Source organism: Tremella mesenterica (genome assembly GCF_000271645.1).
Source record: "Tremella mesenterica DSM 1558 unplaced genomic scaffold TREMEscaffold_5, whole genome shotgun sequence".
In the NCBI taxonomy this organism is placed as follows: Eukaryota; Fungi; Basidiomycota; class Tremellomycetes; order Tremellales; family Tremellaceae; genus Tremella; species Tremella mesenterica.
The window spans coordinates 1,367,517-1,381,223 of NW_006711229.1; the positions used below are offsets into that span (position 1 = coordinate 1,367,517).

Sequence of the window (13,707 nt, forward strand, 5' to 3'; positions counted from 1 at the left end):
GTAAGTCCCCTGGGCTACATCCAGGTTTAGGCGACGCAGAGCATCCATTCATATTTGCTATAAGCCTCCAGACGCGTCGCCAGAGAAAGATGAAGGGGCTCCCTTAAGTGAACGTCCCATTTTTTTGGGTTCCCCTTCCTCTGAAAACTCAGGGCAGGGGGGGATTTTCCCCCGGAAACAAGAGAGATCAACCCCTCTCCAGTTATGGTCCATGGACAACTGCAAGTCCCCTATTTTTCTCCGTAACAAAGGGAGGTCACGCCATGAGACGAGTGGTACAGGGTGTAATATCAGGGTCGGTTTGGGGTACCCTCCCCCGGACGTAAAAAAAAAACCGGTCCCACTTTTAGTGGACGGTCCCATAATTTCCTCCTTCGGTCGGGGATTCGTCTTTTTGGTCGGTTTGGACAAATGGAAATCAACCGTTAAACCCATACCATTTCCCCCCCCCCCCCCCCCCCCCATATATTGGTCTCCTCACATCCCTACGGTTATGCGTACTTGTCTTTCAAGGCGTGAGCTGTGCCTTTCGAAAGGCAAATGAGACGTCCACAAGAGTCAGGAGAAGTAGGACTGAAGTGAGCAGTGCTAAAAGCCTAGACGACACGCAGGAAGATACCAAAACCATGGTCAAGAAGATACTATCTATCAAATTGTTCGACTCGGAAGAAGGAGGGATGTGGAAACGTGATGTAAGAGATATACAGGGGGATATACTCTGCGGTAAGTTATTCTCTCTCTCTCTCTCTCTATCTTTCTAAGATAAATCCCTCTTTGGAAATTATCATGCCTTCCCCCCCCCCACCCCACGTCCGCTCGTTTTAAACGTTTGTCTGTGTCGAGCGAATTTACCACTAGTGAGAAATACACAGTATACAATACATCCGGATACACAGAGATGAACTGAGTGAGGGAAAAGGATGAAAGAGAAAAATTTCTAATCTCAGTCTCACAATTCACTTTATTCGCAAATTTCAAAGGTTCAAAACCTGATTTCCACGAATCTATGGTCAGTCCCACTTTCCCCACAAGCATTTTCTACACATGTCACCATCTCTTCAATTCATTTCTTCCCTACGTGTCTCCTTTTACTTGTGCGTATCTCTCAGTTCCTTGAGATGTGGAGTGTGAAAAGACATAGATGTCCCAACTCAACTGAAGAGTGGTGGAAGAAATGATTCGTCGCTGCCAACTGACCTACTGAGGACTCACAGGTAGTGACCTCTATCATCTTCTAGAGTAGAAGAAAGGCGTGGGGAACTCTATCATCTTCTAGGGTAACAAAATGGAATGAGTTTCGATTGACTTTTTAGTCCACAATACCGGGTAAATCTGCCTACACATCTTTCTTAGAGCATTTACGCAACTCGTACGATACTGAAAAAGTACAAGATGGTAAGTTTGGAGCTATGATGCAGGTTTCTTTGGTTAACGATGTACGTTACGACTATTCTCTTTTTCACACCCTGTCGCTTCTTCCTTCAGATGCAAAGTTGGTATTGACCATATATGTCATGGTCGTTGATGTCTAGGGACCGGTGACTATCAATTTGGATACCAGATCTAAAAAGTCTTCTCCTACGATCCCACAATCATCCACGGCTGTCCCCAAGTCTGCATCATCTCCATCTCCAAGTCAGGGTCTCTCACGGGCCGGCCGAGAGTCCAATGGGAATAGAAATCAGGACAAAGGATCAGAACTTCAATTGGAGGACAAGCCTGGTCAAAAGGAAAGAAAATCAGAGATAGACGTCACACTCGATAGATGAAATCTAAATTATACCATTGCACGTCCTGAAAAGATACAGCTACAGAGCGTTTGAGTTTATTATTGAGACATAACGCGACACTCAGGCCATAGTCAATAAAGACAACACAAATCAGAATGAAGGTAGCCAATGTTCTCCTCCTCTTCTCAACTTGTTGTCCAATTGTGTCACTTCGTCATCGTCTTCCCCTACTCGAGTCACTAATCGGGATCGGTAGGATTTGGCGAACCCCGGAGAGATGTCGAGGGATTCAGAAAAGATTTGTTCGGTGTAGCGGGGAAGAGGATGATGATTTTCTACCTGATCAGCAACCTCTTCATATCCTACTGAGTCGCCCCCATGGACGCTAGAATGTTCGGATGATTGGACGTTGGACGTTGGTCGATTAGGACGGTTGGTCGTTCGGTCGGTGGCATCATCCGGTATACGATTGAGAAATCACTCACCGGACATGCCGAATACACCTCCAACCTCACCCACCAAAGTCTCCAGACCGAGGAAAGACCAAGCGGCGATGATGGTGATGAACACCACCGGATAGCCGGAGACGACACAGAGGAGTGAACATGGAAGAGCGAGGAGGTAGATGAGGAGGAGATGGGAAAGATGTAGGGTGAGTGGTAAGGGCGGTGGGGCTAAAGGTCAGCCACGATATGTTCGAGCCATGTCAGGTATAGAAGTGCTTGCATGACAAAGCCAGGAATAAGTAACCTCTTGAGAGAAACCGTCAATCGTGAAAAAGTGATTGTCAGAGGTATACGTCATCAAACAAGGGTATATGTAACTTACTAGCTTGCAGTCGCTCTGCCTCACCCAAATGCGCTGTCAGACTCTTCACCACAACTAACATTCTTTCCAGCTTAGCCTCATCCCATCCTCCTCTTTCCTTTGACACCTCTGCCATCCCAATCACATAAGCCTCCATCAACCTTAACAAAGCCAGAGGCAAGTTTGACACTGGACTATGAAGATTGCTCCTCGGTTTGTTTAGTGTTCCTCCCATTGTCGCCGTATGTCCATTTACCATCCCCTTGATCTTGATATCCGCTGTCTTCTTTTCCTTCTCCTCCTCCGGTATGTTCAATTGTTGCACTTGTTGTGTCAACTCTGCATCCATGGATTCTGACTTTCCAGCTACAGCGTGTGCCAAACTCTCCATAGCTTCTTCTGCTCTATCTCGAAGATTTGATAATTCCCATTCGTCATCCTCACTATCAACCTCCCTTCTCTGACTCGTGGACCGACGACGCAGACCAGGTAGCGAAGAATCGGTGGACGATTGCTCCCCAGATGCGTTTGACGGGAAAACTGTGATTCCCGATGGACCGAGAGGTTTCTCGGCGAATCGAACACGGGCTTCGGTACGTTTAAGAGAAGAGAGAAAAGGTGGAGGTAAGAGATCAGATAGTGGAGGTCTAGGAAGAGGTCGTGTACCGTGTAGATGGTGTCTTACATTAGCTCTTCTGATTCCTTTACTGGACATACTATAGTTGACTCACTGTAAAGCGAATGAGAACCCGACGAGAAGTCCGCTGAGCTCATCCGTTCTTTGTCGTACCAGGTCTTGTTGCCGAAGAATGTCATTCCGCGTGAGTGGAGTCTTGCCATTAGGCATTCCCCCCTTGTTCACCGAACGTGAGAGAGAGGGATGATTTATCTCTTGTTCAGAGGCATCATCTGTAGATGTGTCGTGCTCCGTGATGTTGGGGTCAAACATAAGTCCGTGAGTGTGTCGGATAGGAATAGAGAGCTTTCTTGTTAGCTAGAGCAGCGCTTGCATCGAGAAAAGCTGACCATGCGAATCCCATCTCTTATATCCGTCCGAACGCCTACCCAAACCTTCTTCCCTTCATCCCATTTTGAGAGAGCAGAGGAAAATCGGTAACTCAATAACAGTCCAGTGACTGGTCATGAGCAACCTAATAGAGTGAATGAGTAAAAGCCACTGACCCATACTCAGTACACCAACCACGGCCGCACCGGATTTACCTAGCGTTTCAGGTGCGATCCATCCTCTTTTGCTGATGTACACCACGATGAATGAGTATAAGATTAGTAGCGGTAGTTGACGAGGAGGTAACCGGGCACTATGATCAGCCTGGTTTCATCATCCTCCGCATGTGTTCCGGCCTGTACCGGTTCTCAATTGGTAATAGAAGTCCGACTCACATGGTATGAGCGAGAAATGGGAAGCGACCCGGATGAGATTGAGAGGAGAGTAAAGTCCTCCTTCTTGACCTAGGCATCGAGGTATCTTCGAAATATTCACAGAACCTTGTGAATGCCAAGACCTGGTTAAAAGTATATTAATGGATCACTAGGAGTCGAGTATGACAGGATATATGAATATTCACAGTCAGAATATGAGAGATAAGAAGAAAGATAGCAAGTTAGTGTGGTGACGTGTTGGTAGGAAACGGTGGCGAAGACGTCATGACGCGTGTTTTCCATCAAATCTCTCACTGATCACCATAACCTATCCCACTCGTATCACTTCACTAAGGGTCATCTGCTGAGTGGTATGACCCATGACCCCTCTCTCATCAAGGATGATCCTATCCTTGCAACCCCACTCCCAGTTGGAGCGACATCATCAAAATTATCTTCCGCCCTTCTCACAGGTCGTTCCCTCGTCCTACTTCAACTCGGCTCTCGTCTACTCACTTTCATCCTAAACCAATCTCTAATCCGAATATGTCCTCCAGAAGTCTTAGGAACAGCTTCTATCCAATTTGATCTTCTCACTTCCTCCGTAGAGTTTCTTTCACGAGAAGGTATCCGGAATGCTCTATTACGATCTAAACCCACTTCGAACGCAACACAAAGTCGACAAGATGCTGCCTTGGCTAGAACACCTTTCAGATTAGGTCTAATAATATCAAGTCTACTATGCGGTATTTACATTTACAGTGCGCCGAAGGAGACAGCGGGACAAAAGTATTTCTATGTGTCATTAGGAATGTACTTAGTCGGATCCATGATGGAGCTTTTGGTAGAACCTTTAGCTATCAGAGCTTTGAGGGAGAACCCACCACGGATGAGGGTACGTGTACAAGCACAAGGAGGGATGGCAATTGTCAAAGCGACTGTTACTGTGATCTCTATAGTCGTTCTGGGTGGAGATAGGGCTTTATTAGGATTCGCAATGGGTCAATTAGCAGGACAGGTTTGGTTAGCGGGGAGGTATATCTCGGAGTATAGACCGAGACCGGGTGAATTGATATGGGAGTCAAAGAAAGAAGGGTGAGTTCTCTGAAGTTCCTCTTCCTCAGAAATGACTCATCATTCGATTGGTTGTGATTGGGAGGGAGGGAAGACTGAGTGGATGATGCTAATGAGAAGAGAAAATAGATACGACTCAGAAGCTTGGAAATTAGCTGTTGCCAATACAAGACAAGGAATGATGAAACAACTCTTGACTGAATCGGATAGGATAGCCGTCAGTAGGATATGTCCTCTGGAAGATCAAGGTGGTTATGCGGTAGCTATGAATTATGGTGAGTTATATGAGAAATCTTCGTCACTCTCTCTCTCTCTTTCTCAAAACCTCTCCATCATTTCCACGACATACCCATCTGTGACATTGACCTTCCTTCCGAATACGCTCAAACTCCCATCATTCTTGCAAATTAGAACTGACGATACTTTACAGCTCTTTTGTTGGCTTGTCTATTCCTGAAGAAGTGAGTTATGTGACCAACACACAGGCTCTTTAATCGCTCGAATAATATTCCAACCATTAGAAGAAACGCTACTTCTATATTTCTCCTCTTCCCTCAATTCCCCATCCACTCTACCCCTACTCATTCTCTCTCTCCGCTTTTCCACTCATTTATTCCTTCTCATACTCACTTTCTTACCACCTCTTTATCCTACCATCCTCCCTCTTCTCCTTCCAAAACGATACATCCTCACTTCCGCTCCCAAAACTCTGGAAACGTATCTTTTATGGTATATCCCTCTTTTAAGTGTGAATGGAATATTGGAATCTTTTCATTCCGCTTCTGCCTCACCTATCCAAGTGTCTAAACAAGCGAAATGGATGATTGGATCTTCTTTCATTTTCATAATTTCGTTATTCTCTCTCACTCATCTTTCATCCATTTCATCTATATCTTCATCCACCACCTCTCCCCTTTTATCAAAGTTATCATCCCTATCAACCGTATTCTCTTTCCTCAAGAATTCGACAACCGATTGGAATAACGATAGAAGAATATGGAATAAAGGTCAAGATGGTCTACCTACGAATCATGGGAATCAACAAAGTAATACAGAAGCTTTCCTGATTTACGCATCTTGCGCATCTATGTTGATTCGTATCACTTATGCGTTCTCTCACGCTATTAATTTCCCTTTCTCTCCATCTCTTTCTTCGCAGTCATCAAAACGGGACAACGAGGGACGTGATCAAATGAAAGGTCGTACTGAGAGGAAAACGCAGGATGAAGGACAGACGAAGAATATCTCACTCAGAGATGTGTTACCCAACTTGAGCACGATTAGCGCGGCCATAGCTTCCAGCGGGTTGTTATGGTTTATCAGAGGTACATACTTATATGATCAGTCGTTATGGGGAACAATCCGGTTCATAGGCTTAAGTGGGATTTGTGGAATGGGGATGTTGTTCGTCATGTGAGTTCTTCCTTCGTTTTAAGAGCTCGAACGCTGTAGGGATTTGAGTGGTTGTTACATGTTACTGCGACTGGGAATTCGTGTCACTGATGGGTAGATATCTGTCTGAGAAAAGTAGGATAGATCAGTTGAGACGTATGCATTCCGACAAGGATGAATGACTTCGGTCCCTTCTGCAACACCGACCAGAGACTTGTTGCAGTTGCAACACAGCTGAGAGAGACGGCGCTGTAACAAATCAACAACGGCTCATATTGCAAACACACATTATTTCATGACAATACAAACCCAAAATGAAATGAAACCGGTATAACCTCTCACATCGCTCTCCGAGTCCGTCTATCCTGTCCAAATTCCGCCTCCTCTTTCCTCGCCCTGATCCCAGCTTCCATAGCCCATTCTTCTCTCTCCGCCTCGTCATACTCTTCTTTCCTGTCCACCCATCGTTCTTGTACGTCATCCACATCACCCAGATACGCAGGCATGGGCCCAGCAGCTGTCGACAACATGCCGTTTGGATCTGGGACTTCGGTGTCGGATGGGATGAACACATAACCAGTCGCTTTATCTAATAATCGGAGAAGTTTCATCATTGTTGTTTTGTCCTGCTCATGAGCATTTGTTTGACCGCGCAGGGAAGATACACATTGGTTTCCAGACACTGCTCCTGGGAGGAGACAAGGGATCTGCGGATGGGAAGCAGTCCATTTGACATGGAGAATAGGAAAGACAAAAACGAAACTCACCTCAACGGCTAATGGCTCAAACCCCACAAGTTGATAATCATCTATAAGCTCTACTAAAGCCTTGTTCAACCTTCTATACCGTGCCGATCTAGGGTCTTTGTTAAGCGTACCAAGAAGGTAAGATAAATCCTGAACCTCGGTAAAGTATTTCAGATCAAAAGCTGGTTATCAGTCCCGTCCCCTGGACAAGTAAAAGATGACTCACGTAATGGTCCGTAACCCGCCAACAGGTCAATTTTCGACAACACATTGATATGCGGCAGCTCGAGCTGGAGCATCGCTCGCATGGCAAGGAGTACGACCGAGATGAATTTGGACGCGTCGGTGATGTAATGTGCGTCGGACAGATGGACGGCAGCGAGCTATGGGATTAGCTCGGAAATGCCAATGCGGATAGCCACAATCCAGAGCGACGACGAATGCGAGATCATCAAGAAGGATCGCAAATCAAAGCGGAGTAGTGGGTGATTGAACTATGAGATAAGAGGGGGCAAGAGAGAGGCAGAGACACGGACAAATAGAGGAGTTCGGAGGTCGAGAGGAGATCATGATTTTGGTCAAGTCACAGCGGGGTAAACATGACCCACCTTATACTCCATCTGACCTAATCTTCCAATAATCCTCTTCAAACTCTCATGATTCGTCCACAATTCCACCTGTCCAGGCGTATCAAATATCACATACCCGTCCCCATCCTGACCTATCAACCCATTCAATTTTTCCTCCAACCAATCGAAATTTTCCTCTAGATATTCGATACAATACAACATGGCACCATTCGGTCCGAGTCCATGTTCGTCCATAGCCTGATCGAGTGTGATGAGTTCGGAGATGTTGAGTTTGCATGGATAAGGTGGGTTGGGAACGGCGGGGTCGAGGTTGATGACGTGTACGGGACGTCCGAGAGCTGTGAGAAACTGTCATTGGTGGATTCCCAAGTGGGTTGTGGGGCGTCTCAAATTCCTATCCCTTTCCTGACACTTTGATCTCGATGGCTGACGATGGCAATGAGACTTGAAAAGGAAGTTCCTGAGTATGGATGAAGAGAGCACAGACATGGAATAAAGACGATGAGATCTCGTTCGACGTATTGGGCAAATTATAAGCAAGGGAGTGGGGAATTTGAAGAGATGGAAGGGGAGGGTGAGGAGGTGGGAGGCATGAACAAAACACAAGAAAGTAAAACTCACCTGATACATGCCATAACAATAAGTAGTCTTTCCCGCCCCAGGTGGACCCGTGACAATCTGACCAAACGCTCCTCTACTCTTCGTCATCTCTGTCTCTACACTCTGCGTCATCATGTGCCCCAACTCAGAAAGTCAGATCGAACGCGTCGTCCGGTAACGGGACCGAAGCCGTTCCTGGTCCAAGTGTCGGGTTTGGAGAAGCAGGAATTGGGTGATTCTCGTTTGAATGACTCTCTGACTGAACGGAGTGTTCAGCGTCACCAGTGACGGCTGCTGATGATGGGTGTGCTTTTGGAGTATGAGAGAGGGATGTGTGAGTTTCAGGGGTGTTATGTTGCGGTGTGGTCGAAGTGTTTATAGAGGATGATAATAGGGGTGTTTTTGGAAGAGGAACAGTAGGATAACTAGGACGTTTATCGACAAAAGAAGAAATATTAGGTGGACTTGGGAAATCACCGATAAAGCTGAATGCTGGTGAAGTGGTAAGGTTTGAATGTGGAGTTGGCAAAGTGTCGGGTGAAGGTGAGGTCAGTGAGGTGACCGGGATTTGAGAGCGGTGTTTTGTCAAAGAGTGAATCGTGGCGGTTACGGGTATTCCACGACCAGAGTAGACTTGAGAAATACGAATGTCTATGATCAGCATGTTTAATCTACCAAGCCACCTCCTCTCTTCTTACACATATCACCGAGTCTCAAAAACACAAGGGCGGGTTTGAAGCAGGAGTTGGAAGTCAGAGAAGTAAGGACGACACGAGAGTGGGAAGGAACAAAATGTATAGTTAGAGGAGTGGAGGTAGATTGCCCACCTTGCGACTCTGGTCTTGATCCCCCCTGACTACCATCCGTATCAGTCGCTGGAGGACTTGGTAATTGACTTTGTCCCAATAACATCCTTGGTGATAAATCTCCATTCAACCTAGCAGATCCCATAGAACCTAAATCAAACCCTCCTAAAAACCCATAATCTCTATGAGCGAGAGATAAAACAGGAGTGGCAATTTCCACTTCAGCAGTTTCGTCACTCATTCCTTTACTTTCTCTACTCTCTTGACTTTCCTCAGAAGTCCGTCTACCTTGATCCAAATCTCTTGTATCGTCAACATGTCGATCTCTTTCGCCATCCGACTCAATATTTCTTACAGACGAAGAGAGATCGTATCCTAATCCCACGTTCTGAGTCGCACGAGGAAAAGGTATTATATTTGTCGAAGAATGATTTGGTTGTGATGTTTGAATATGTGGTGTACGTTCAAGAGGTGTTCGGAAGAATAAGTCTCGGAAATCTATCTCATCCATACTTTGGCCTGGAGTTGGTGTATCTTCTGTACTATCACTCAACTGACGTCTCCTGTTCGTCACACTGGGTAATTGGGATGTTGATGTGGTTTGATTAGCATCGGGGAAAGTACGTGACCAACCTTCGCTAGCATCGGTATATGCACTTGTTTTGGAGTTGACAGAATCCGTTTGTGAGAAGTTTGGTCGGGACACTGAGAGATTTTGAGATTCTTTCATTGGTAAAGTACCCGATGAGCCTAAAGCGGACGATAGGGGATATGGTCTTAATGGTGAGGTGTATACCTCTGACGTTGGTGAAGGTGGTTGAATTATAGGTGGTGCAGGAAGGATAGGTGGATGAGAATCCGTATCTACCGTCCCTGGTCTATAAATCTCTTTGACTTGTGTCGGAGGAGGATGATTGATAGAGCTTAAAGAAGCAGATCGACTTCGACCGATAGCTTCTTCCAAAGCTGTCTTTCGTCTTGGGCTGACCGGGTAGGCGGAAGTATTACCGAAAACTGTCGGGTGTGGAGATGCAAGACTCGTAGAACTCATAGCTGCACCACTGAGTTTGTTCCGGTTAGGTGTAGGACCCATGACAGGAGCTTGGAATGCTCTTCTTTTCATCGCACGTTGATGTTGTTTCTCGAGGTAGGCTCGCGCATGTGCGGGATCTCCAGCGAAATCTGTTTGAGAAGATTTAATAGGACTGCTAGGTGCTGGAGAAGCAGGAATCGATCGGACGGGAAATTCATTCGTCAATGCGAGTCCTACTTCCTGTGAGAAAGACGGCATAAGTTCCGATGGGGGTAATCGAGGAGTACCCGTTTCTGAGGGTAATTGAGGAAGAGGTTTCGATAGATCGAGTGCTTTCGGTCGTGAGGGTTTAGGATCTCGTCCGATGACAACTACAGCTCCTGGTCGACCTGGAGAAGGGGCGATTCGAAGTGTTCGAAGTGGTTGAGGTCTTGGTGGAGCTGAATGAGATAACAGATCTGGAACACTTCGAGAATATCGATGTGGTGGCATTCCACTTCTGAAAGGATCATCAGGAACAGAACTTCTTGTTCTAGTTTCAGGTTGTGAAGAAATACCCATGTGATGACTAGCGACATCATCTGATCTACGTCTTCCTCGATTGAAAGAAAACAAAGAACCGAGTGAACCACTCCTTGTTCTTCCTTGTGTTTGACTAGGTCGACGACCCATTGAAGCATCACGTTGATGAGGATGATCAGTTGTTGATCCGAAACTCAAACTACGCCCACGTTTAGCATACGCTTCCCATTGTTGTCTCTCCTTTTCACGAGCTTTGAACACATCCAAAATACCAGTACCAGTTGTCGACCCGTCCGGACTTGAAGGAGGTGTGATGACGTGAGGAGTTAAATTAGGACGAGGGTAAACCATGAGATCGCAAACTGTTTGCACGGCCCAACGTTTATCTCCTTGTCCATATGGATGTGCGTGATGTTTCGGAGTGGCCTTGGGTAAGGAGAAAGTACGATGTCGGGTCGAAGATGATTGCTCATCTTCTTCATCCGGATAAGCATTCAAGGAGGGCATAGCGCGGAGTTCTCGAGCAAGGGGAGAGAATAAGAGTTTGGGAGCTGCCAGACCAGTAGGGACGGAGCTGGAAGATGGGAGACGGGCAGCGTGTGGAACAGTTTCGGAAACGGTACTTTCGGAAGGAGATTTTGGGAATGGGATAGGATTACGAGTAGGAGTGGTAGTTCGAGCAAAAGGTCTTTGTAAACCCATCGTACGATTGTAGGTAGAGTAGGATGGGGCTGGAGTGAGATGTCGTTGTGATTGTGACATTGAGGGATATCGATGAGATCTTGTAGAATCGGTAGAAGGAAAAACAGAAGAAAAAAAACTTGAATGGTTCGGTCGAGAAACAGGAGGAGCGGCTCCAATACCACCCAAAACATCATTCCGATAATCCATTACGAAAGTGGGAGGATTGAAATCAGATTTTTCGCTATCTGAACGAATATGTGAATGTTTGCGAAAACGCTGAATCAAGGATCCTCTAATTTCCATTCTTGCGGATGTCTCAAACCCCCGTTGACTTTTAGTCTTTCGAAATACGCTTCACGACGACGTCTACGATGGGGTGGTCTACTTTCGGTTTTGGCTATCTCGCTTTTAGGAAAAGGGAAAACGATTATGGGATCAGGGATTTTCCTGCGGGTCTGAAATTTCAACTGACCTCTCAACAAAGAGAGTTTCAACGCTGGAGAATTCTTAGGTAATATTTTGAGATGGCTGGGTAAAGGTTTGATTGGTTTTTTCAAGTCGGCAAGTATTTGAATTTCAAAATCAACTAGTTGATTGGTCGATTGTGAAATGTACAATTGGATACGATAATATCCGAGTGGAGGTATATCTCTATCAAATGGACCTGTATAAGATAATTTATATCCTTGATTGAACAAAACTTCAATCGTTAATTCCACTTCATCACGATATTGATCCCTTATCTCTTGAGTTTTAGGAACCGTTTCTTCTGGAGCTGGTGGATAACCAAAAAGAATGACGGTATCAGATGGTTTTGAGATGTTTTGATTGGGTTGTTTGGGATCAATTCTTCGTGAGGTTCTGCACTCTGAACGAATTCCTTCAGATACCGACTCTTCAAGGAATAGATAAGGATGACGAAGAAGAAATGTGAAGTCTCGTTCGGTGATTCGACCACGGTCACTTTTTAGTTTTGGAAAGGTAGGATTGTGGATGAAAGATGGTTCCAATCTAGGTGCCTTGTAAATGACAGGTTTAGGTATGGGATCTGAGCTAATTTCAGGAAAGTATGCCGAGTTGAACTTTGGAGCAAGGTTGGTTTGTGAGGTCAAAGTTGGTTTTGGTGCGATGACAATTGTTGTGGGGAAAAGTCTAGGTTGAAAAGATTGACAACCAACTGTTTGACCAAACTTGAATATTTGGTTTTCACCTGTATTCACCAGATCTTCCTTTTCCTGGATGGGTACAACTTGAGTATTCGTATGATCTGAAACGGGGTCTTGTTCGGAAGAATGTGATTGCACCAATGGTGGTGTGGTTGCAGATACGATACCAACTTGCGAGTCGATTTGAGCTACGAGGAGATCAGCACTTGTCATTGTCATTGTGGCCATTGTGTCAAGAGGAAACACGAAATGTGAACAGGAGAACTTAAGACAAGACAAGAGGTAAAATCGAAATATATATGAGTGAGATCTTCAAAATGGATGTTGGGGACGATTGTGACATAATGATCATAATCCGGTTTTGACTGTTGACTTTTTTTCTTTTTACAAAATACGACATTTTAATCATCTCGTACATTCTGATGTAACTCCCCACTGGATACAAGCTCAGATATGACGACCACTTCGTTTTATTGGGGATACATCCAAGTTCCAAAATGGTACTTTCAAACCCGACAGCCCGTTTAGGAATCCATCTTCACCATATTTGAGAAAGATAATGACGTCTCAACGAGAAATGATATCATCAAGCCCGTAGGTCATACGTCGTATGTCGTGTGTCGTAGGTAAGTAGGTAATGGTCTAGACATGTACGAGAAAGAGTGAAATGAAATAACAATCTTGGGGTGATGGGGTTTTGGTATCTGAAAAAAGAAATATTAACTCACCTGTCACCGGTCGAACCGCCTACCGCCGGCTTACACCTTGAAGATCTCTCCTCTCAATTCAGAAATTATAAACACCCACGTTTCTTCCCACTTCTCTTCCGCTTTAGATTTCCTATTGAGTGACCTTCGCTGGTTCTTGTTATAAATTCCCTAGTAGGCCTACGTGACCAAAATCAGATAAATCGAATGTCCGTGTTACCGAGTTCGACAATCCACAATGGGGTAGGAAAATAAGATGTAGCCAAAAAAAAAGTCACTTCCACAAAAACCCAAGGGATCTCCACCTTCTCCGATATATTATTCTTTTGTTACTCACTCTTTAGCTCCACCTGATTGGAAGAAAGGAAAGAAGGAATCACTTTGAAAGATCTTCATGGTCAGTCTTTGAGTACTTCTCAAGGTATACAGCATCTCTAGGGGGAAATGTACATGAGGGCTAGAGCACACCG

At 45.3% G+C, this 13,707-nt stretch overlaps 4 protein-coding genes across 4 annotated transcripts; 2 read left to right on the forward strand and 2 right to left on the reverse strand.

Moving 5' to 3' along the window:
• Positions 1-349: 349 nt before the first annotated feature.
• TREMEDRAFT_18262 (uncharacterized protein) lies at positions 350-1,628 on the forward strand (the record flags this gene model as incomplete). The annotated part of the gene is made up of 5 exons (XM_007004345.1): positions 350-424; positions 612-723; positions 948-1,009; positions 1,314-1,436; positions 1,533-1,628. Coding segments are annotated over 5 exons (468 nt in total), but the record flags the coding sequence as incomplete, so codon positions are not given.
• Positions 1,629-1,880: 252 nt separating this feature from the next.
• TREMEDRAFT_68797 (uncharacterized protein) lies at positions 1,881-4,015 on the reverse strand (the record flags this gene model as incomplete). The annotated part of the gene is made up of 7 exons (XM_007004741.1): positions 1,881-2,065; positions 2,216-2,404; positions 2,559-3,217; positions 3,269-3,369; positions 3,564-3,673; positions 3,720-3,856; positions 3,939-4,015. 7 exons carry the CDS (start codon positions 4,013-4,015, stop codon positions 1,881-1,883), a joined length of 1,458 nt encoding a protein of 485 aa, XP_007004803.1.
• Positions 4,016-4,262: 247 nt separating this feature from the next.
• On the forward strand, positions 4,263-6,408 carry TREMEDRAFT_44124 (uncharacterized protein; the record flags this gene model as incomplete). Its single annotated transcript, XM_007004477.1, has 4 exons — positions 4,263-5,012; positions 5,112-5,266; positions 5,477-5,915; positions 6,039-6,408. The coding sequence occupies exons 1-4, from the start codon at positions 4,291-4,293 to the stop codon at positions 6,406-6,408; spliced, it is 1,686 nt and encodes a 561-aa protein (XP_007004539.1). The 5' UTR covers positions 4,263-4,290.
• Positions 6,409-6,661: 253 nt separating this feature from the next.
• On the reverse strand, positions 6,662-9,532 carry TREMEDRAFT_44125 (uncharacterized protein). The gene is made up of 6 exons (XM_007004478.1): positions 9,147-9,532; positions 8,341-8,970; positions 7,738-8,067; positions 7,356-7,512; positions 7,151-7,311; positions 6,662-7,009 (listed from the first exon to the last, which is right to left on the reverse strand). The coding sequence occupies exons 2-6, from the start codon at positions 8,452-8,454 to the stop codon at positions 6,722-6,724; spliced, it is 1,050 nt and encodes a 349-aa protein (XP_007004540.1). The 5' UTR covers positions 8,455-8,970; positions 9,147-9,532; the 3' UTR covers positions 6,662-6,721.
• Between the last annotated feature and the right edge of the window lie 4,175 nt (positions 9,533-13,707).